At 40.0% G+C, this 24,153-nt stretch overlaps 1 protein-coding gene across 4 annotated transcripts in view; it reads right to left on the bottom strand.

Moving 5' to 3' along the window:
- runx1t1 (RUNX1 partner transcriptional co-repressor 1) overlaps positions 1-24,153 on the bottom strand; it is a 99,655-nt gene that overhangs the window by 36,118 nt on the left and 39,384 nt on the right. For all 4 annotated transcript variants that reach the window (XM_041809447.1, XM_041809445.1, XM_041809446.1 and 1 more), the window contains exons 2-3: positions 5,989-6,126; positions 1,028-1,269 (exon numbers count right to left, since the gene is read on the bottom strand). In XM_041809447.1, coding sequence (XP_041665381.1) covers positions 1,028-1,269; positions 5,989-6,126 — 380 coding nt within the window. The remainder of the gene's footprint in view (positions 1-1,027; positions 1,270-5,988; positions 6,127-24,153) is intronic.

Genomic DNA, 24,153 nt, shown 5'->3' on the forward strand with positions numbered 1-24,153 from the left:
ATGCATTTTAAGTGGAAAGCTGACATAAAACTGCAGATTTAATCAGGCGTGGATTGTGGGGAATGTGCTTATGATGCATCACATTTCCTAACAATGGCTGACAGGTAGAATTTTATCAAATAGATCAAATTTTTAGTCATTCTTACTGAAACTATCAGGAATAGTGGTCTTTTTTAAATTGATTTCATATCTATGGAGATTTAAAGACAAAAGATACCATCAAAATGCTTTAGACTCACTGACTTTGAGTCTAAAGAAACACATTAATAAGGTGACGTTTACAGGAGCAATGGAAGTGATTTATAGTTGAAGGATTGTTTGCACCAACAGGTAAATTAAGTTACATCAGGAAAAAGGACCAGGATCTATAGGATCTGAAAATGTGAAGCAACACCATAAAAGAATCAGAGTTTAAAAGAATGTGTCTGATGTGCAGTCTAACTTTTTAGTCTGACCCATGTCCCATCTGTTAACATGGAGACAGGATTTATGACAGTGTCTGTGCAGTCTGGAGGTTTTCAGTGTTATATTGTTGTAAACTTTGATTCATATAAATGTGATTAAATAAATTCAAACATGAGTAAACTATGGTATATATTTCCCATGTTGTATTTTGTCTCAGAGGAGGCCATATTTCCCTTATTCGTCAAGCATTCTGCTGCACTGAATAAAAGACTTGCAGCACTGATGGATGTCAATCCTAAAGGCAGAGATCTGCTAAAGTGTTTATTTTACATTCATGCCCAAAGGAAGCAGATGGGTGAGGTTTCTGCCATGAGAGAATTATAAAGCCTTAGAGAAATACCCCTGAGGTTTTCATAATCAGCGCTAAGTATTTCAAAGTATTATAAGTATTTATCTTTTAAACTTTTTCACTCAGTAAACCCTTCCATCTGGTACCTCCGGCACGCTGAACAAACGCTCAGAATGATTCTCTAATGGGCCGCTAATGGATTGAGTTATTCCTGCTAACAGAAGGGCCGGTGTCGACTTTCCCTTCGGTGAACTGCAGAGCGACTTTACTCACCACCAGACCCAGCACTAATGTGCGGACCCGCTCCCCGATTTCAGGCGAGATGTCGTTGCCAAACTGCTGCAGAGTCGTGAGGAAGCGCTTCAGCTTGCTGAGCTGCCGGGCGCCACAGGCCGGGGGCAGCTGCTGATTGGCCAGGGAAGATGAAGAGGAGGAGCTTGGACCGTTGCTGTAACCGTTGGGGGGAGAGGGAGCGCCGTTGAGCGCCGTTGGAGAATGGCTGCTGCCGTTGGTTACTAAGTGAAATAAGGACACAGAGATGAGAGTTATTGTGTTGGTCCTGTAAATCTTTTGTCATGCAGACAAATACCTTGATGCAAAGCTTTGCTGAGGAAAAAGTTTTAAAAAAAGTGTTTTTTGCAGTTAATCACTTGCTTTGAAACCTACCCTGTGTCCACAGTCTTAGGCATTAACAAAATTGGAAAAATGAGTTTTGTAGCTGAAGGTCTTGTTTGCTTTTGCAGATCAAAAGAGGAATCAATATTAATTTTGGTCCTTTCATAACCAGTTAGAACTCCTCACAGGAGGTTTAAATTGCTTTTTTGGACATATAATTTCTCCATCAAACATGCTTAATTTGTGAGATAACCAAAAGTAAATCAATACCATTACTTTAGTTTAAAACCCAACCTAAGACGCACTAAATCTTAGCTCCTCTGGGACCAAACCACTGATTTGAAATGACTTACATTCCTCTGAAACCCTCCACAGTCCCAGACATTTGTTTCTAATCACAGCAGCTCGTTTGATCCTCTCACAAAAAAACATATTTCTGAGGCATGTTGCCTCCCTGCACCTCCTTCTCCCTTTCTCTCCAGTCTAAACAAGCAGGGCCAGTGCGACCCCCCGTCGAGCCCGAGCACCGAGGCAGTGCATGTTTATGTGTGTTTTGGGTAGTTTGTGTACAAAGAGATACACGGCGGCATAAAGCTTTCCCTCTAATGAGATTAGGTTTTGACTAGTGATCCACTCACTCCCTCTCTGGCCGTCGTCCAAAGCCGCTGCTGTAAAGAGAGAGGAGAGAGACGAGATACTCTAAACTGCATCTGCTAACAATTACGTCGGGTGGAAATCAAAGCATGCTGCTTTGTTAAAACCTTCAGCGTGCGTAATGAGAGAGCTGGGCCCTTTCCTCCCTCATTGCACAGAAGCCCAAATGTTAATTGTGGAGTGTGAGCATTTGAAACAGAAATGAAGACTGACAGTCAAGCACAAAGACGGGGAGAAAGTAAACACGAGATAAGAAGAAAGGACGAAGTGATTGAAAGAGAATGAAATAATGCCTCTTTTGCATCCAACCAGCCCTTTTAATGCACACTCTGAGCATTTTTAACTGCAGGTCCTTGGATTCTTTGATTCTAGGGCTTTTCATGCAAGTGATAAGCAGGCACTTATGTGAATACTGGGGTGTAATTTGCTTGTCAGAGGCGATGTGTGCGTCATGGCAAAGCTCCAACGGTTTACAAGCATGGGCGTTAATGAACTTGTTGGTGAGTTGTTTGGATGCCGGCGCTGATTTGGAAAGGCTCAATGCAACTTGTTAAGGAGCTCTTGTGATGTTGAAGGATCGATGTTGTTGGGAAGTCTTCAGTGAATGAACCTATGTATATCCGCTCTGGTGTGTCCACACAGCTGTGTTCATAAACAGTTTTAGTCTGCTATAACCAAGTGAGATACAACCAATCAGCCTGTCTACCTTTAACAAGGACTTATAGAAAAACATGGCTAACTTTTCCAAAGACTGTTGAGTTCACACAATTGCAAAGAACTTTGAAACCTTAACTTTTTTCATGTTACTGTTATGGACAGAAAAAAAACTGAGAAACTAATGACATTTACTGAAACATGTTTTCTTATTGACAGATGAGTAAAGTTTTGTGTTACCTTGGGGGCTCGTCCGGGAAGGTAACAAAAGCAATACCTGTCTGTCGATTAGGAAACACTGAAAAAAATTATAGATTGTGAAGAAGGTATGAATTAATTTGGATTAGCGTGTGTTTTAGTTTGAGATCTAGGCAATGCTAGTGTGCTCATTCTGTAAATAAACATTTTGACATGACAGTTCATCAATGTACCTTATTTTACTTCAACTTTAAAGCATATCAAATCACTTAGTGTATCTTTATCTAAATTGGACTGGACTGACAAACCTTGATATCATAAAGGGGAGGTATATGAAAGTGGCCCCACCATCCTAATCATTTTCTGTATGTTGCCCTGAGCGGAAAAAGCTTGGACAGCTTGGCTTTAAAAGTGTAGAAACTAGATCTCCAGACTTGGGATGTGCGCAGTTAATTGCTAAAATGGTTATATTATATATATTATTATACTTATTATTTTTATTTTATTATCAAATTAGCCAGCACTGGATTTACGAGTCAGTTAAATGAATTACCTATCATTTTTATAAACAAAGGCTTGAAATCCTGGTCTATAATGCTCTTTTAAACAGTAACGAACCTCCCGCCACTAGAGGCCGCTGCCTTCCTGTCTGGCACTTCACAGACATGAGAAGCTCAGCGGTGGCTTAGCGGTTAGCGTGTAGTAGGAACAGAAAGGTATGACCATTTTTTAACGTAGTAGATGGTAATAAAGTAGTGTGTAGGCTGTTGAGGGTTGAACCCGACATTCCACCTGAAGTGACAAGAGGCCACATATCAAAGCAGGATATTAATCTGCAAAGAGGAATGAAGGCTGGCAGCGATAGCTTCTACTGTTAGCCTTGCTGTAGCGAGTATATCAGGCTAACGTCACACCAGCTGACACTCTGACCCTGTGAGGAATTTGACTGTTTTCTAGGGATTTTCTCATCTTTAGGCTAGTCGATTAAATTAAGTTTATATGAGAATTTAGCCGAATACGGAAATAGATGCTTAGGAACATCCTTACTCTAGACCTCATGTCTCAGCTGAAAACTTGTGCTTTTATTACAGCTGTTGATCAGCTTGGGTCCAAATCTCAACATTTAAGTACAATCTGAAACCCAGATATTGCAAATACTTTTCTATGATTTTTCTATGGCTGATTTGGAGGTAGGTGACTTTGGTGATGCACCCTTTTGTCACCACAGAGATCAACAGTGGCTGCCCTTTATTTCAGTGGCGGTGGCTTCAGAAGGGAGTCTCACCAAATCATTCCTCAGTTGAATGACTGTTAACTTTAGCAATAGCAGCCAAAATCAGAAACTCTTAAGCCTGTTTTATGCTTCATACATCCACTGAGTCATGCGTCAAACGGGGCATAAAATCTTCAAACAAGCCCCTTCACAGGTGCAAATTTTTGCCTGGCTGTGAACTTCTCTGACATTTTTACACACGTGGACATGCCAGACATCAAAACATTCTACATAAGTGATTTTTGAAGACACTGCCCCTAAATTTGGAGAGAATATCTGTTCTTTGGTCATTGCTGTAGCCCTTAACAAACATCTTTTGTAGGAGCATATACCGTCATCTGGATCATGGTAAGTCTACTTTGGATGCGTACAGTATGAAATCATGGCTAAAATTAGAATCTGCAACAGCAACAAAGTACTATTTGCATGGGACTAGTTTTATCTGCAGACCTCTAAAAATAAGTGAACTACCCCCTAAAGTCAGTGTTTGGTGTGCATTCACATGAGATAAGTGAAGACTGTAACATACTCAAATTTACAGACATTCTGAAGGAAAACATTGCATGGTTACAGCAATGAAAGTAAATTCTTATTTCCTAAGTTCAAACAAAAATGCAATGGCGTGCGTATTGGTTCTGCAGTTGATGTTGTCTTCTCATGTCCTATACATACTGTCATTATTTAAAGTGCAGTCACTCTGAGGGACAAATTAAAGCCTCTCTGTGTTTATTTCTCTGTTATGAGTCATTCAGACTGTCTTCTTAATTTTAAAAGTCTGTGCACATGTGCTGTTCAGCAAAGCATAACATGACAATGGACCAGCTACCCATTGGTTGTCACAGCCCAGTCACAATGCATTCTGGGATACAAAACGGACAATGTGGTGACGAGCTCACTGGTGTAGCCAGCTAACTACAGACGTTGTTGATTTGACTGGGATTAAAATCAGACATCCTGGGCAATTATTAAAAATGACTAGAGGTCCAGAGGTAATACTAATCTTGTGCAAAAAGGGCTTAAGGGCTTTAGGCTGTATGATGAGGCATATCCCTCCCTCTCCCAGCCATGAGGTTAAAAAAGCTTTTTTGACACCAACAGTAGATGCGCATCATCCAAAACCCTGGGTTTAGTTACTCTTTAATGAAGACATCAAAGATAAAATATGTGATTTTCAGAGTAGATATCCAGTAGACTATAGCACAAGTCTCTGAGGCCAAAGCAAAGCTTTTCTTTAGAAATACCTCCACTTTCCCTAAGAGCACTTCTTCCCATCCTTCACCACCCTTTCCTCAACGTTCTGACTGAGTGCAGCCATTCGAGGACTGATCTTTCATTCATCCATTTAAATATGCAGCCGGAAGTTGACCGGGTTTTTTATTTTAGGTATTTTAGACCAAACAGAATCTTTTAAGTGGTTTGGGCTCTGTTGGTTCTCCTGCAGTGAAACTTGAGCTTTATTGACAACAGGACCTAAGAGCTTTGCTTTACTAGAAAGTTATGTTTGAGACTGCTAACGCTTTTATTTTATGAGGAAATTAAATTAAATTTGATGTTTGAGAGATGTTGTCAGGAGACACAGATTTCAAATTTATTTACAGTGATTAAAACAAAATGAATATATTCACTATTGAAAATATGGCGGTGTATCTGTTTTCTTTTCTTTCACATGCTTCACTTTACCATGAAGGTAAAAAATAAAAAGATGATCATTTTTAAGTGTTATTCAAAAATGAAGGGTTGAACATTTTTGACAACCAATATATTGTCTAAGTCTAAAACCAATAAGGCTTTTGCAAATAATTAATCCTTTACAGCAGAGCTATGTTGTGTTTTAACTCACATGTGGTGGGGGTGTAGGAGCTGTTACGGGGGGCTCCTTGTGTGCTGGGTGGAGGTGGCATGGTAGGGGGGGTCAACCTGGACTGTGTCTTGACGTCCGCAGGTGAGTCGGGCATGGTGGAGTGCTTCCCAGTGCGATCTAAAGGAAAAAAGAGACCGGGAAAGTTAGGAATAATATTTCAGTAGCTTCTTACTATTAGGAATAGATTAAAATATCACAAGCTACATCTGAGCTCTTGTAGGATATCTATATTGTAAATTGCACGGTCTGGCAGCAGAACTTAACTTGATAACGACGTGTCTATGGGGTGGAATAGTTTAGGCTAATATGTCTGGCTACAGTGACACTGATGCAAACACTGAGTCTGTCAGAGGAGAAATGAGGAGATAAAAGAGAGACTTTACAGACCGACACCCAAGAGAGCAACGTAAATCTACAACCACTGTTCATTCCACCACCATCTGTGCCATCCTGCATGCAAACCAGCAACAAAGAGCACACTCCCCTCTGCTGCAGCGATCAAACACTCGAGCACAAACACATCCATACACTCACTGGTGTTCACTGGTCGAAAGCTTGAATCCCTGGATGCTGAATTCACATCTGATTATTCGAAGCAGGGCATAAATCAAATACTATCAAAGATTCAAAACCTGACTTCATTTAGAGTTTAAAAAGAGGGCTTATATAAAAGCACAGCAGAAAAATAAAAGAGTGATCAAACTGAAACAACTCACACAGAAAATAATAATGAAATAGGATATTTGGAAGGAATTTGCCAAAATCTAAATTCATAATAACCTTGTATGCAGATGATGTGCTGATTTCTCTGGATTAACTTCTCACACCTCTAGGGCTGAAGATGACAAATAATGACCAAATCCAAATTAAACTTTTATGCAGATAACACACTGATATTCTGTTTTCAGACTGCCCAGAGGAAATATGATAAAACATGACACAAAGTATGAACATACATGGAAACAGCACACCAAACTTAACCATATACGTTTCTTGAAAAAAATTAGAAGAAAGGTGAGGGATTAAACTTCAATGAAACCATTTTTTTTGTTCATGACATACTAATTTTTTGGCTAAACATCTTCTTATATATTAGATAAATTCTGACACTGAAACCAGAAACTTTGCATCATTTTCAATAAAATCTAACACAAAACAAGAATAAAAAGCAACCTTTTTGCAGATGACATGCCTATTTTCACAGTTTTTGGCAGAAGTGGTGAATATGAATGGGCAGTATTCCTTTTTTAACCAACACAGTCCCCCCACATTTTACCTGGGTATACAGCATTACCAAGGCCACCATTAAAAAAAGGGGTGGAGGGTGCAATGTTAAATGAAGTACAGCACTCCCCTAAACAATGCTTTAGTAAAATTAAAATTACTTACATAAAAACAACTCATTAAAGTATAAGTGCACATTAAAAGGTAATCCACTACAATAACATGAGTAAATGTAATTCATTATTTTCCACCCCTGTGAGTCAGCTGCATTGTTCTTAGCAGTTAGAGACCCTTTCATAAGTCTGAGAACAACAACAAGACTTTATCTCTGGCTTTCATGAGGGCTGAGCCCATATTCAGCAGGATAAGAAACTCAACTTCCCTTAATAATGGCAGCACCAAGGCTACCCTAGAGTTAACAGTCCGTTATCAACCACCTCTGAGGCACACTGTGAGGAGAGATCATAAAAAGGAGAGAAAAGAGGATGGAGAGGGAAGGGAAGGGCTGCAAAAGAAACACAAGTGCTATCATTGACATTGGGAACATGGAGCTGTTATCATGAAGGGGGCTTGTGCTTTTACTCAAACACACTGATACGGAAATGTTCAGCACACACACCCTGGAATCAGGGTGGCAAGGGAGAATTTTCCAGAGAAGAGAAGGTCCCTGTCACACATATTCCCTCCAGACCCCAGGAGTGTATGTATTTTGCATATGTACCCTATTATGTGATCTTATACTCTGCATGTAACTAGATATTTCAAATGTCCCTCAGTGTTTGTGCATTCATGTGTTTGCACTGCAAGCTGCGTGATTGAAGTGTCCTCCCATGCCCACAGTTTGGATCCGCAGCGTTAGGTTTAGGTGACATGAAAGAGGAATTCTGATATGAGAGAGACAGGATACTCTAAGCCTGTTAGCTAGGCCCAAGCCTTGGTCGCACAGTGGCTGGCTGCTGCTGAGGTGCACTGTGACTAAGTATTTTAGTCACGCTAGCTCGGCTTTAGCAGGCAGGCGAGTGAGGGATGGAGATGTCTGAAATTCTAAAAAGAGAGAGGCTCCATACATCTTTTTGCAGATTGAACATAAAGGTCGGGTTTGTTTATTCTGCATGCTGACCCTTGGTGGGATAAGAATATGGAATATGATGCAAATGAATGAAACAATACCAAACTGCTTTGGTAACAGAACCATGAAAAGAGTGGCCTGTTGAAGCATTAAGAATAGTGACATAAAAATAAGCAATGATTTCTTTTCAAGAGTGATTGCATCACAACATCACAAATACAAAAATCTCCAAGAACAAAGCCGTTCACAACAAGCTCAAACAGCCGCTGACATGCTGATATTAATAGTTACTGTGCTGGCAGTCTGGGGATTCAATAGCTAATGACATTTAAGACTCTAAGAGCAAGTGTAGCCTAGTCTAGTGTAGCCAGCCGTTAGTGCTAAATGACTTCCTGCCAAGACTTCCATTTCCTTGCATTGCCATTGTTTTTAGTCTAACTACAGAAGACAGAAAAGGGTTTGTGTTATAAAACAACGCCTTACAGGGTTATCAGCTGCACCTGCATGCAAATATTTCACTCATTTTATTTGTTCAGCTCATGGCACTGTTCATGGTTTTCCATAAAATGTAAATATTTAAAATTTTATTACATGCCATGTCTGGAAAGAAGCATGGAGAAGAAAATATGCTCTGCATGGTGATGCATTGCTGTGGATTGCATTGCCTCCCTTTTGGGACTCTTTTCCTGCTTAAAGCCAATGCCTATGATGAGACTAGTCTGATCCCAAACCAAGCACTGAATTTTCCAAAGCAAGCTCTGTAGAGAAAACTTTACTTGAGATATTTATATTCCATTAAACTGCAAGAGTGAATGAATTTTGTGAGAAGTTTGTAAAGATAATTCCCCCTAACTATCCACAGCTGACTATCCTTTAACTCTGATTGCTTTAAAGCTATCTTACACCTTGCATTAACATGGATTAACATCAGTTTTAGTCATGCAAATGCTGAATGGTAATTAATAATGCTAGGTGTAGATGCACCACAGTGCATAGTGGAGATATTTGACAGCTCAGACTGCAAACAGAGGTTGATTTGGATGCCAGAGCCGGCACTAGAACAAGTTAAATAGGGGAGGTATGGCAACTGTGCTAGGGCACAAACCATTCATAACTTTGATATTCATTCATATGTTTGCCATCGACAACACAGCTGGTATCACTTCAGAACATGCTGCAAAGTTAATATTTCACCCATGCAATTGGAGCTGTGCTGTATACAGTATGAAAGCCATGTCTCTTTAATCCATTTTTCTTGGCACCCTTTTTATATGCATCACGTGCTCACACTGCTACCATTTTAAATGAACTTCAAAAATCATTAAACCTTTTAAAAAGTTTAAAAAATGTTTACCTTTATGGATGCAGCAAGCGTTGGACCTCCAAGAAACAGTGTCCTTCTAATCTGTTTTGCGTTTCCTGGTAAAGTCTCTTTAGCTGAACCTGCTAGGTCTTTCTTACGCCAAGTATTAAGCGTCTATTATCCAACATCATGAATCTCAGAGTAGAGAATGATTTTTTTTTACACATTGCAGTGGAGGCTCCAAAAGTCAGGGCATGTTTGAAAGCAGTGTGGTCAGATGTGTGGTACTTTGAGACGATGTGCTGTATTGTCCTGTCTCCCTCATTTTGTTGTGATTGTTGAAAAACTCTATAGCTACGTCATACTGTGTCTCAGTCACAGGCAATCCTGTAAGGCCCACAATGTGAGTTATAATCTTTACATCAAGAGAAAAGTTACTTTCAGGATTCAGTGCCCAAAGCTGGCTGGTCAGCTCTGAGTTGTGCGAGTCGTGCTGGTATGGCCTGTGAATGCCCCCCATGATGCCGACACCGCTTCATGCTGACTGGTTTGGTAGTGTAGATGCTTACGTGTTCTGCACATGTTAAAGATCTCCCCATCAGCTGTCATAACCTTCAGTAGTCCACTGGTTAATAAAAATGTGATTTATTCACATCTGCCTTGTCTCATCATGGGGCTTGAATCTAACCAGAACCCTACAAGGTTTATTTACTTGATAGTCTAAAACTGTTTCCTGCATGACAAAATGAGGAAGAAAAGCTGTTACTGAGGCACTACATGGATAATTTATCCACTTTCATTCTTACTGCCAAATAAACCACCGTAAGCCAGAAATAATGTATGAGCTGCTAATTGGGCAGGCGTCAGAGATACTGTTACTGTACACTGAGGACACATACCAAAGTAAACTTGGTTGAACTTGTATGCAACTATCCAAATGCTTAAAAAAAAGCTGAGCATTAGTTCATATAGGACACAGTAGTTGTACACCCAGCCGTGATCAACTGACAGCTAGATGATCCCAATTATCACCTCCCAGCTCCCACAACCAATCACAGCTCTCCCTCTTAAAACAGCGATCAATTTAAATATGACATGCTTTTTAATAATTCCTGCTTGCATTAATACTGATGCACCACACTGGTGCTGCTGGCAAAGCTTAACCTCCTCCACTCCAGCCTCCTCTGTTATAGACTAAAGCTTGTTACACCTTCATATTCAGACTTGTGCTACTATGGATTAATTGCTTTTGAAATACAATTAATTTATTCAGTATGCATTGCCATAAATGTATCTATCCATATGGGGTTTCTAGCTATGCTGTCCCTGAAAAGTCAAAGCATGTTGCTTGACTCACCCAGTAAAACTGTATATCCATTGTGCAAAAAAAAGGTTAAATGTATGGCAAGAGTGTTTTTGACTGAAATGGATGTTTAATGCAATGTATAAATGGCCTTTTGCTTAGTTTATTTCCATCATTTTCTAACATTTAAAACTTAGTCACACTGGTAGAATGACAATAAATCAACCCTTAGTTAAAGCTACTTTGGCATAAACACCAAGTATAAACAAGAAAAGAAGTCACAGGGAAAGTTGGGTTTATCAGACTCCCAGCAGACGGAGTCATGGCTTTTTAAGGAAAAATGTTAACATCATTAAAAGGAATCTAATTTATGAAACATTAAGAAACATTTTTGCATGCAGATGCAGACCTAAACTAACCAGAACACTGCAGACTTTTAGTCTTACTTTGCTTAAGGATTACCAAGATGAGTCCACTTAAGTCAAGTCTCTGAAACTTCAGGGTTTGGATTCCTTTTTTTGCTTATAAATGAAGTGATATAATACCGAACTTTCCAAACTTAAAAGTATTGACTCAACAAATACGGAGAAAGACAAATTGAAGAGAGGGGCATGATTTGGTGGACATCAGTAAAAAAGAGTTATTAGGAAAACAGAGAACAGACAAATTAAGGTGAAGAAGGAATCAAACCTAAAGGGAAGATGGAGAGAACAGACTATTCAATGTGCTGCTTTTCCTCCGTCACACACACACTGAAACACCCCCACCCACACACACACACACACACACACACAGCCATCCTCCATTCTTAACTCAGAAGGGTTTACTGCTCTAATTTCAGCCGAGTAAAGAAAGTCTATTTATTTTATAACGTCAGGATACAGTGAGTGGAAACATATAGTCTTACTCCTGGCTGCCAGCTATCATATCCTGTATGCCAGTCCAGAATATGATCTATGAAAATACAAGGTCATTAAGGAGGACGGCAGGGTGACAGGGCCCAAGGTAATTCATCATCATCCAGTCCAACATGAGAGCTGCTACACTTAACCCAAGTAAAAGAGAAAGAAGCTCACACGGTTCTACTCACGCTGTTTCTCTCAGTCTTTGAGATCATATAATGACCATGTGGTTAGTCTGCCTGATCTATTGTTAGACAGGAGGACTCAACAGGATCCAGATCATCCTGTAAGAACTGTAATTGTTGGTGGCTTGATAACAAAGTCAGATAAATGATAACGTAATCATAAATCAAATGTTGACCTGAGGTTGTTTACAATGTGTTTAACATAATCCATTAGAAAAACATCGACTCAGAAAAATGAGGAAGACTGGCACATTTTTCCTCTGGGGTAATGCTCACTAATCCTTTAACAAACACATAGCACTGAAAAGCCCACTTCTTTTCTTTAAATCCCTTCCAGAGCAATAAAACACCATCCAACCTTTGAATCACACTTTAACTTTACTCTTAAGAGCTGTGGGTTATCCAAGCCTGGTTTACATGTTGGCAAACTGAATCCCAATGGTACTAAAACCACAATACTTAAAAAAATACATGCTCCAACTTTTCTAACACTGATAGCACAGCTAGCTCTCTTAAACCACTAGACTCAGTGTATTATTCTTTCCTAAGATGAGAAATGAGAGCATGCTCTAAACGGCATCTCATGTTTGAATAAAGGTTGAATTAATACATTTTCTACATGTATTAAGTATTTTAGTATGTAAGTAAGTAAGGGCATGCAGCATGCAGCACAGTTAAAACTAGAAAAGCACTCAGAGAGCGCAGACCTCCGCCATTAGCCCTATCTCCCAATAGTAAAAAATCCTTTAAAAAATTCCTGGATCCAGACGGTGATCCGGATCAGTCCCAAAATCTAATCAGTTCTTCCGTATGCCATTTCTGACATTTCCTGAAAATTTCATAAAAATCTGTCCATAACGTTTGAGTTATGTTGCAAACAAACTAACAAACAAACTAACAAACCCTCCCGAACACATAACCTCCTTGGCGGAGGCAATAAAAACTGCAGAGGGTGTTCTGTTACAGCTGTAACATATGTGTTCCTCTGCCCCCTAGTGGCCGATTTTGAGTTAGGTTTCCATTTAACATGTGACAGGAAATAGTTTTATTTTCATTGAGAGCACATGGGAAGAGACACTCCACAATCCACCTGCATCTGCCTTCTGCACTCATCTTTCGAGGCATTGTCTATATGTTTGTTGTTTCTATGGTTTGGAATACTAAGATATTTAAGTTTTTGTTAACTGTACTACTATTGAGAATAATTTACTAAAGTACTGCTACTGACTAACCTTGCTAAGCAGATGGATTCGCCCGTTTTCGTGTTTCTTGCTGGCAAATCCAGCTTGCAAAGCTCCCATCTGAACTGTTTGGGCCCGGTTAGAAGGTGACATGACTAATCAGCAATGAGGGGCAGTACTTTCAGGCGCGGCAGAGCTGGGATGTATGCAAGCAGCGAGAAGAGACCGGTGCAATTATGGCAGAAGACATCAGCATGGATGCTGCTCTAGCACCAGTTTTATCAGAACTTGATGACATTTCTTCATTAAAAGAAGAACAAAGAACAGCAGTGAGTTGTTTTCTTTTCAAAAATGACAAATGTTGTGTACTGACACGTCTATAATCACCATGGTTCGCGTTATGCAGCTCTTTATGGAGTTTATACCTCGGTAGTGGCGCACCTCAGTAACAGCTCTGAGTCTTTTTTTAAAAGGCTCTGCCCTTTCCCAAACACCATCTATGGAGGGTTTACCAGATGGATCAGGTTAGCTACTGACAGTATGCTTTTGTATATGACTCCTCGTACAGTGCATTTACACTTCAGTCATCTAACATCATATTTTTTATTTACAGTTTCACAACTTCCAACATTATTAAACCCGTAGACAACATTCATGTCTTCAGAGTCGTTATGTGGGGAAGATGTTGACACTTGCTGCCAGAGCTCTAATTCAGCCTTGGATTGAGAGAGAGAAAGTACAGGGGGCCTGTTTTGTTTGGGTGGTAGGGCGCACCCATGTGCGGAGGTTGTAGTCCTCGATGCACTGGTCCCTGGATAGAGTCTTGTCTTGTCGCTGTGTGCAGCATGTCCCGCTCTCCCATCCCGTATTTCCTGTCTTGTTGTCCTGTCATAATAAAGGCAAAAAAGCACCAAAAATAATTAAAAAAAAAGAGAGAGAGATAAAGTAATAGCAGCACTTGAACAGGACTTGAACCCTATGAACCCGGGACGCCTGGGTACATAGGTTGTGCCCTAACCAGTAGACCATCTGTGACCCAGTTTCAAGTCTTGATTCAAATGGCATAAAAGCGCCTCACGATGCCACTCATTTGTGAAACTAGTGATGACATAAATGCCTTTAAATAAATTAACAGGTCTTTCGTTATTGGAATGTGGCAAACATGCTCATTTAAGACAGGCTCCTATGGGGAATGTACACGAGTGACCGACCTGTGCTTAGGATAAAGAAGAAATGTTCACGTGATCGTACAAAGGTTCTATGTTCTTATAGTGGATTTTATGAGCTTACAAGACCGTTTGGTGTCCTTCGGAGAAAGTTTTCAGCTCATGAGAAAGTTGTATGTTCTTATGAGGATGTTTTACATTCTTAGCAGAAGGTTCTGTATCCTTACCACAAAGTTTTAGGTGCCCATTAGAAGGTTCTGTGTTATAATAAGAAAGGTAAGTTTTATGTGCTCACAGAATGCTTTTCTTGCAAATGAGGAGGACAAATATTCTATATTCTCACAAGAACCTAGTTGGTTCTGTGTTCTTACAAGGGAGTTTTGCATGTTTTATATGAGAAAGTTTTATGTGCAAAGCTATTGCTTATGCATGTGAAATTCTGAGATTTCTCTGCAGCAATGGCAAAGGTCCATACAACTTATAATAAAGTAAAGCAGCAGCAAACTTTCTCACTCTGAGTGATTTTCTTCACCTTCTTGTGAAACAGGAGACTTTGTCATTCTCACGTGATAGTTTCTGTTGTATATGAGGGTTTTTTCTTTGTGTATCTAAAACTCATTTTTTCTGCCCATGGGGGCTCTGTAGACTTCTCAGTGAACTGCAAATAAAAGAGAGGTAAAGTCATTTTGAATCCATGAATAAAGCTCTTAAAGGAGGAGAAAAAAAGCATAAATGTTTGAACTCCAGATCCATCTGAAGTCCCGCATGCTGCCGGAGGCCCCGCGGCAGCATGAAAAGATGAGTTTGGTTACAGGCTTGTAATTGGGGATTAACACCTGGGTCAGTTCGAGGATCGAGAGGCAGTCGTCAGGGGGAGATGAGAGAAACGTAAACCCCTGAAAGCATTTCAAACTCAACGCTCCCTCAGGGGAAGAAGATAAAGGATAAAGTGTGAAATCCATGTACACAGCAAATACATGCACCCAGACGCTCACAAACACGCACACTTTCATGATTTACACCCAGAATCCCCTCTGCTTCTGATAAGATTGAACGCACCACAAAGCATATAAGCAGAATAAAATCAATAGCTTTATTCTAACCAACAAGGGCTGCACCCTCCTTCACTAACAGCTTCTATGCCACTTGAATCAATAACAATACACACTCTCGCAGGTAATTGAGCCAGTCTTTGGAAAAATGGAAATACATCTCACAACTGCAGCACATTATTGATAAGAACTCGGGGTGTATAGATGCTTGCTCATTTTCATGAACAAATGTGTCTTTTGTATACTTTGAAATAAAAAATACATGCAGACGAAAACATATTCCTCATTTATTACAGCAGCAGCAGAGTTAGGCTGAAGAGCAGCAAACGCTTGCTACCTCATGCATTATGCAGTTTAAAACAGCACCACCTGAACAAGCAACCTTAAACAACCTTGAAAACAAAGCCTCGTCCAGCCTAATACGTCTGTTAAAAGTTAATGGCTGAACTTAATGCACATCTATTGTCCATTTATTAGCCCTGTTAGCTCGCGCTCACTCTGTACTGTAAGTAAAGTAAGATCTGCGGCCAGTCGATGGATGTTATTTCAACACTGGACAGGTATTGATGTGTGGAGCGTTAATGGAAAGGGTTTGATGAGTGCTTTGACTTTGCCTAACTCGCTTTACGACTTCTCAGAAGTGCTGTTGTCCAGGAATTAATGGACGACGGAGGATGAGGATGCTCATTGAAGAGGCGGCAATTAGCTGTAAAGGAACAGAAGAGCCTCTCAAATGTGTGTTGATTCACTTGTGCGTTCGATGCAAGTAGAGGTGCCAAACCTATTGATGATCATGTGTATGGATGACAGAGATTAATGCTTCACAACAGCTACTTGCTGTGTGGTTTTATCTGCATCATAAAGGAGCTCTTAGTGCAAATGTTTGTAGAAGGAGTCTGGATGAGACTGAAACCCATGAGGATACGAGGGCTTCAGTGATGCCTCATTACATGTATTTAGCGTATTGTTAGCAAGCTATTATCGCCTACAAGTCAGAAATAATTACACTGATATCTGACTGAATTATGAGCTCATAGGGGGAGTAGCTTTAACTATAAATTGAAAAAAAAAAAAAAACCCAAACGTATTTGCCTATAAACAGTATTAACCCCCTTGGATGTTTACCCTTTTATTGATTTTAAAAATCAATAATGGTCATACAATTTGGCTTTTTGACAAAAAGATGTTAAGGTGACAACAGATTCCTACAATTTAATGTCATTTAAATAAAAAATGTAATGTAAAATAAGTGGCTGGATAAATATTCACCCCCTGTAAAGTGACTGACCTAATTCAACAGAGGTCCAGCCAAGTCTCACAGTAGTCTCACAATTAGTGTAATGAGGATCACCTGAGTGCAGTGAATGTGTTTCAGTGATTGTAATATAAAGACACCTGTGTCTGGAAGGTCCAGTCACTTAAAAATTGGTATTCCTGGCTACCATTACACCATGAAGACAAAAGAACACCCAAGCAACTCAGAGAAAAGGCCAATGAAAAGAATAAGTCAGGAGATGGAGACAAAAACATTTAAAAGTCACTGAACATCCCCAGAGTTCAGTTAAATTTATCATAAAGAAATGGAAGGAATATATCACAAGTGTAAATCTGCCTAGATCAGACCGTCCTCACAAACTGAGTGGGCATGCAAGAAGGTGACGAATGAGAGAGGCCACCAAGACACCTATGACTCTGAAGGAGTTACAAGCTTCAGCAGCTGAGATTGGAGAGACTCTGCATACAACAACTGTTGGCCGAGTTCCTCACCAGTCAAAGCTTTATGGGAGAGTGGCAAAGAGAAAGCCACTGTTGGAGAAAACTCAGATTAAATCTGGACTAGAGCTGCCAAAAGATGTGGGAAACTCCATGGCTGTCAGACAAGATGGCAAACACTGCACATCACCAAAAACACACCATCCCCACCATGATTCATGGCGGTGGCAGCACCATGCTGTGGGGATGCTTCTCGGCAGCCGGCCCTAGAAGGCTTGTAAAGGTAGAGGGTAAAAAAACTGCAGCGAGAAATAAGAATTCCTGGAGGACAATCTTATTTAGTCTTTATTTTCCAGGAAGACAATGAGCCAAAGCATACAGAGAAAACTACACATGGTTTAGAGTCAATCAGATGAATGTTCTTGAGGGGCCGAGTCAAAGCCCAGACCTCAATCCAACAGACAATTTGTGGCAACCTGACAGACCTTGAGCAGTTGAGAAAAATTGAGTAAAACTGCAGTGTCCACATGTGCAAGCCTGATTGAGATGTTTCCACACAGACTCAGTGCTGTGATTGCAGCCAAAGGTAACTCTACTAAATACTGACTTGAAGGAGGTAAATATTAACATAGTCACTTATTTGACATGAAATATTTTTATTTAATTGACATTACTTTGCAGAAATCTGTTTTCATTTTGGCATTAATGAGAATTTTTTCTTTTTTTTGTCAAAAAAGCCAAATAATATTGATCATGATTAATTTATACAATCAATAAAAGACTAAAACATTCAAAGGGGTGCAAACTTTTTATAGGCACTGTATTTCTGTAAAACTGGCCTTAATTTTTTAAAATTCAGATGGATGTTTCAGTTTATTAAAAGGTGTTTTTAACATCTCTATTTGGCACTTTATGACCAAAAATGTGCTCCTGATTTTTCAGAGACTGTATGTCTTCACACTGTGAGTACATCAGCTAAAGACATGTTCAGTATGAGAGCTTCAGTCAGCTGAAGGGTAAAATTTCTCTGAATTTCACAAGAAAATAAACTCACAGGTTCCAGAGCACCCAGTATTCTCAACTATGCTTTGAATTTAGTGTTCTCTTTATTATTTGATATTAAATCTGCCCTCACCTCTGTTAATATGAAGATCCCTGTTAGTTTAACAAGCTAAAGTTTGTTACTTCTTTAAGCTTGATACAGTCTACCCTTTAGGCACTCTGAACGCTCGTAGAAATGAGGCAGAACCCTGGACGACTACCTGCCACTCACAAAGATGTCTTCACACTTACATCAGCCGTTTGCATCGTCTGTGATTACGTGATCCTCAATGTTTGCAAAATCTCCCTTTCTTTCTTTCTGTCTGTCTTCGTCTTTCTCCCTCACACTCCTATAACCCTCTTACAGCCAAGCTCAAAGACAGGAGATTTTTATCCCCCCGCTGACTTTTCATACACGCCTTTTTTTTTTCTAAGGTTACACACAAGTTACATCACTCGCCTAAAACAAGGTTGTTGCAATGAAAGATATCTAGGAGGATCGCGGTCCCTGAGAAACAGTTCAATACGCTACAGAGACGACTTTGCTAACCCACAACTCAAGGCAGAAACACAATGTAATATCAAAACCTCGCATTTCATCATCACCAACACAAAGCTGTGAGGTCATTTTGAATTCAAATCACCTCGCCAAACGGGGGAACAACATCGCCTAACCTTGCTATTTTACATTATTCAAAGAGGCTACCGTGACTTCAAAGTCTATCATCATGGAGATAGAGTCAAACCATCTCAATTACACACTTCATGAGCCAGGATTGCTGCCTTGTGTGTGTGTGTTTGCTGTGATCGTACAGTTGGAGGCCTACAAAATGATGTGATAACGGCGGCGGTAATATGCCACTCGAGACTACTTCACACAGGCAAATCCCATTCTTCAAAACGACAATGGATTTCAATCACGCTGGGTGAATTTTCAAGAGTTGGCGGCTGTGACATAAACAATTTACCGTGCACCGGCGCCTGTGTGAGCACAAGATTGCATTAGTCAGACATCAGATATCATCATTATGGAGTTAAATGGAAAAGTGTACACAAACGTGACCTGCTTATGCCCTGCACATGCAGGCGAACATGTAATCGAGACATGCACAATGCCTTGAAGTGAAGGTGTTGAAGTGAAAACCATGAGAAGCTGCAGGACGCCTGTGAATTGAGCGCTAATGTCCGCAATATGCCCATGAGTGCAAAGATGGTGCCTCGGGGTGTGTTTTACCCACACACAACACAATAATGTGTGAAGTGAGGGAGCGGGACGGATAGGTAATGGAATAGATGAAGCGATACAGAGATGCTGCGATAGTGGCTTGTGTTGATTGCTCTATATGCGGGGTACAGATGTGAAAAGAGGGAGCAAGGGACACGCACACAGGAGAGATGTAAAAATGGAGAGACTGAGAGGACGGATGTGTTAAAGAACGCCGTAGAGGGACAGGTGGAGCCATTGAGATTCAGGCGGTGTAGGCAGAGAAACAAGAGAAATCCATCGGTATGCAAGAGTTGTAACCTCTCTCCTCTTCCCATCACACACCAACAAACACACATACGCAGAATAATCAGCAGCCAGATGGAGCAGTATGCAGAGCATGTCCCATCAAACTCCACCCGCTTGTCAAGAAGATGTATGGATGCAACGCCCTACCACCGATCCACAAACACAGAAACACAGCTGGAATGGCAAACAACACAACCCTCTCTCTCTCATACACATAGATGAGATTTCTGTCTTCTTATTCTGCAGCAAACGCAGAGGAGAGCAGCACTATCATCACTACAACTTCTCTTTCCTTTCTCCCTCTCCTTCTTTCTCTCTATCTTCTTCTCATCCTCTACTTCTTTCTCTTACTCTGGTATTTTCTCTCTCCTTCTGTGACACCTCACCAGGTGAACAAAATGCACAAAATCCTGATGATGTCTGCCAAAATGATCACCAAATGAGCTGTCTTAACCATGCATTAAAATCTGTGATCATTTAATTTGACATTACACTTTGCACATCTATTATTGTCTGACCTGTCTCTTATCCTCTAGTCTAGTTGTGTCCAAACTTTTTTTTACAGAGAGCCACATACAGAAAATTATAACGATGGTGGGGCAACTTTCATAAACCTCACATTAGCAAATCCAGTCCAATACGGGTAAAGATGTGCTCAATGATTGGAAATACTCATATGGCTAGTTAATTGATGAGGCTGGCTAGCTCATTGGGTTACATTGCTGACTTTGGTATGGGAGATCGATGGTTCGAATCATGGTCCTTAACTCCTGGAACATCTTTCTACCTGTCAGATGTGCATTGCTTTGGATAAAAGAGTCTGCTAAATAACATGTTTAAGAGGCCAACCAGATTTCAGGGGCCTGGCTCCGCCCTTGTCAGAATGAGAATAACTCTCCTTGTACTAAAGAACTTACAGTGTTGTCTTGGTTTAAGTCAAGACAAAAAAACACTGATAAATCATCTAGTCAAAATGTTTGTTTACAGAATTAACACAGTAGCACTTCCCAATCCAATTAAATTCACACTTCAAGGGCTGTATTTGGCCCCAGGGCCATAGTTTGGACACCCCTGCTCTGGTCTCAGTATGAGCTTTTGCCATCTAAAGGATTACCCTTTCTAAATCATTTTCAAACCTGTTTGTTTACACTTGAACCAAAATTACTTGAGGCTAGTGGGGTTGTGCAACAGTGCCATGGTGTTTTCATTTTTCAGACATTATGTTGTCCTTTATTTTTTGCTGTATTTTGTACTTCATACCACATTTGTGCAGCATTTAGAGTCCAAGGCACATTTCTAACCAAGGGGACCATAAGGCGTATCATACTGTGTCATATCACACCCGGCCATACTAAGTGGTTTAAAAAAATAAACGCAAAATGTGATGAACCTTTTGAGTTAGTTCAGGCAGTAATTTTGAGTACTGATTCACACCTGACATGAATCTAATCAAATCACATGACTCACATCCTCCTAAATCAGTGGTCTATTTAAGCTGCAAGATTTTCTGTCTCTTCCTCTGCTCACAATTGCCTGCTACCCTGGAGTGCACTGCGCTCTTGCTTCAACCCACCTCCACCCCAGCACCCACCTGTTGGCTCTGACCGGGGGTTTAAGATGTTATCTCATCACTCCCCAATTATGCATGTAAGATTTATTGACGAGGAGCGATTAAGTCGGAGCCTGCCGGCAACTATGCAATGCTACCAAAATAAATGCTTGAAAAGTTGCAAACGTGAAGGAATGAACTAATGATATGACCAAGTTTGACCACAACTTGCTCCGACAGTCCTCCAGTCGTGGACCTTTATGTGCCTGGGGGCAACGAGGTGAAAGTGATGAGTAAGGATTTAGCCCCTGGTCTGCTTAACAGCAAATTTTGATTTAAAAAGCAGCTGAATTGAAGTTTAGATAAAACAGAAGTTGTGCGTTAGCAAACACCCTAACACCAACACAGAATCAAACCATAGTCAACCTACACTGGTGGAGTGCAGCAGATGTGGATTAGTCACCAAAGACTACAGACCATCAGCACAGTTGAAGATGAGAGGCGTTAAGGTAAGCAGTTTACATTCACTTTACAACAGAAATATTTTGTACCTGATGTGTCTGTCTGCTGATTTAGTTTACAGTTATCAGTAGTATTTCAAATGTCTGATTAATGATGATAAATCACAGCAGATTAACTTTAATTTTTTTTAAATGAACGAATTTAGTAATATAACACAATGTAAGTTAATGGAAGATAACATAACGAAACATATCACAGCATACCATACTGTCAGGGCAATTGTCGGCAATCGGGGGGTTGTAGGAGCGATGTTCTGAGTTCACTAAAGCACATACATGCATGACGTTTAGTACAACTTGACTGAAATGCATGCACGTATTCTGTTCAGTTTTAACATGTAATGTTTTCCTCTACTGCAGTGCTTAAATGAACCACTACAAAGGATGGAAAACTGTATCCAGAGAAACTTTATGAGATAAAGATATTTTCACTTTCAAGTGCTCTCTGTCTTCATTTCGTTAAACGGTGACACCATCCTGCCCTGATATAAGTACGAGGTTATGAAGGAGAAATACTACAATAAACTGCTCACATATTTTGCATTTCCCTCCATTTCCGTATCTTTCTCTCAGTGTAGCATCGTGTGTTTACACTTCGTCAAGCCAGCAAACACATACGGAGATTTCTCAATCGCACACAAAGGTCTGAACACCATCTGTTCCATCACACAAACATTACCGCGCACACGCGTGCATGTCTGCACACAAAAACAAAAAAAAACTGCATAAACGAAACACAAATCCTTTGAAACACCTCTGACTGTACACACACTGGAGCACACACTAGAAGATAAAACATATGTGGCATATAACACGAGAAGTCCTTCGCTCTTCCTGAAAAAATAGATTTATAGTAATGTCTGCTTTACCCATCTGTTGGAATAAAGTGTCTCTATCAGAGAAAGAGAGGGAGAAGCAAGTGTTAAGGAACAATAAAAGTGATTCACAGTGCCAGTTACGTGTTCTCTCAGATTGAACAGATTCCTGCCACATCTTGTTGCCGGGCAAAATTGAACTACAGGGTCTTGTAAAATAAAGACAGAGAGGGAAAGTGAAAAAGGAGCAAAGGAAGTGGGTCACACAGAGGTAAAGGTAAAGAAAACATCAGAGAGAGAAAGGCAGAGCTTGGCATTATGACAGGAAGAACTGAACTGAAATATATTACCATCAGACATTTTTAAACACGGGCCACTGCAGGGCTCATGTTTAGAAAATCCATCAGATCCTTGTTTATTTACATAAAGCTGGCCTGTCATTTTCTTCTGCATGATGTCAAATTATGATTTAAATGTAGCTGTTAAGGAAAAATAGGGCAATATAAATCAGATGTAAGCTTTGGTTAGCCCTGTTTGGCCATCTAATGGAAGCCAGCCTGTTGAAAATTGCCAAGTGAACCCAAATGGATCTGGGTGTTTTCCCAGAGATGACTCCATGCCAGCAGACAAAGAACTCTCACAAAACACTTAACATTCATCCTTACGCTGACGACATATGGCTTTATTTTTCTAAACCTCACTCACTATTAGTGCAATGCCTTCATTGCTGCAGTGATGCAGATTCGGTTGCATGGCTGAGGACTTTATCCTCTAAAATACCAAAGATAACACTGTAAATTGTAGTATGCTGCATTGTGCAAGTTCACATCTTAGAAGAGCTTATTCAGACCATTACTGCAGATAAGATAAACTAGTTCTATTAAAAGGAAGCTACTGTCAATTTTGAACAAGGTTCACACTTCCTGTTTAAACGTGTTTTAAGTTTCTAAAGGTTACAGGGGTTCAGCTTTTAGTCAACAGTCTTATTTATATTCATCACTGGTGCTTTTTAATATATAGAAGTAAAATACAGTAGTCAAAGGGAGACAGAGAAAGATGGAAAAATAATGGATTTTTAAACATTTTAAATGACTGTAGTAAACCTCTGGTCTTGTAACAATATAATTTTTAATCTATGTTAAACAGAGACCCATAGAAAGGGTTTAGGAACTCTGAAAAAAGTGACTTTTTACTCTAAATAACCTCCACAGACAAAAATTGAAGGAAAAATATGACTGTAGTTTCATCATAGAGTAAAAAAACAGATGGGACTTTCACTTTGAAAAGCTCAGTGTTACTGTACTTTTCATTCCCAGGAAACCAATGGCTGCCTTTCTATCATCTTTTTCTTTTCAAACTAACCACAGTGTGTGCTCTGACTCCCTCTGCTCCTCACTTAAATCAAAGTGAGATCTGTTTTGTAGGGAGGGTAATTGAAGGAAGGGTGCATTCTCTTTACCACAAAAAACAAGCACAACACTGTACGTACAGTACTCGTTTAATCTTGATTATCTTGTTTTCATGAGTGTGGGAAACCAAAATCATGATTGACACTGAAAGGCAATGCCCAAATAAACCATAAAACTTCATCTCCACACAAGATCTCT

Source organism: Cheilinus undulatus, linkage group 16 (genome assembly GCF_018320785.1).
Source record: "Cheilinus undulatus linkage group 16, ASM1832078v1, whole genome shotgun sequence".
In the NCBI taxonomy this organism is placed as follows: domain Eukaryota; kingdom Metazoa; phylum Chordata; class Actinopteri; order Labriformes; family Labridae; genus Cheilinus; species Cheilinus undulatus.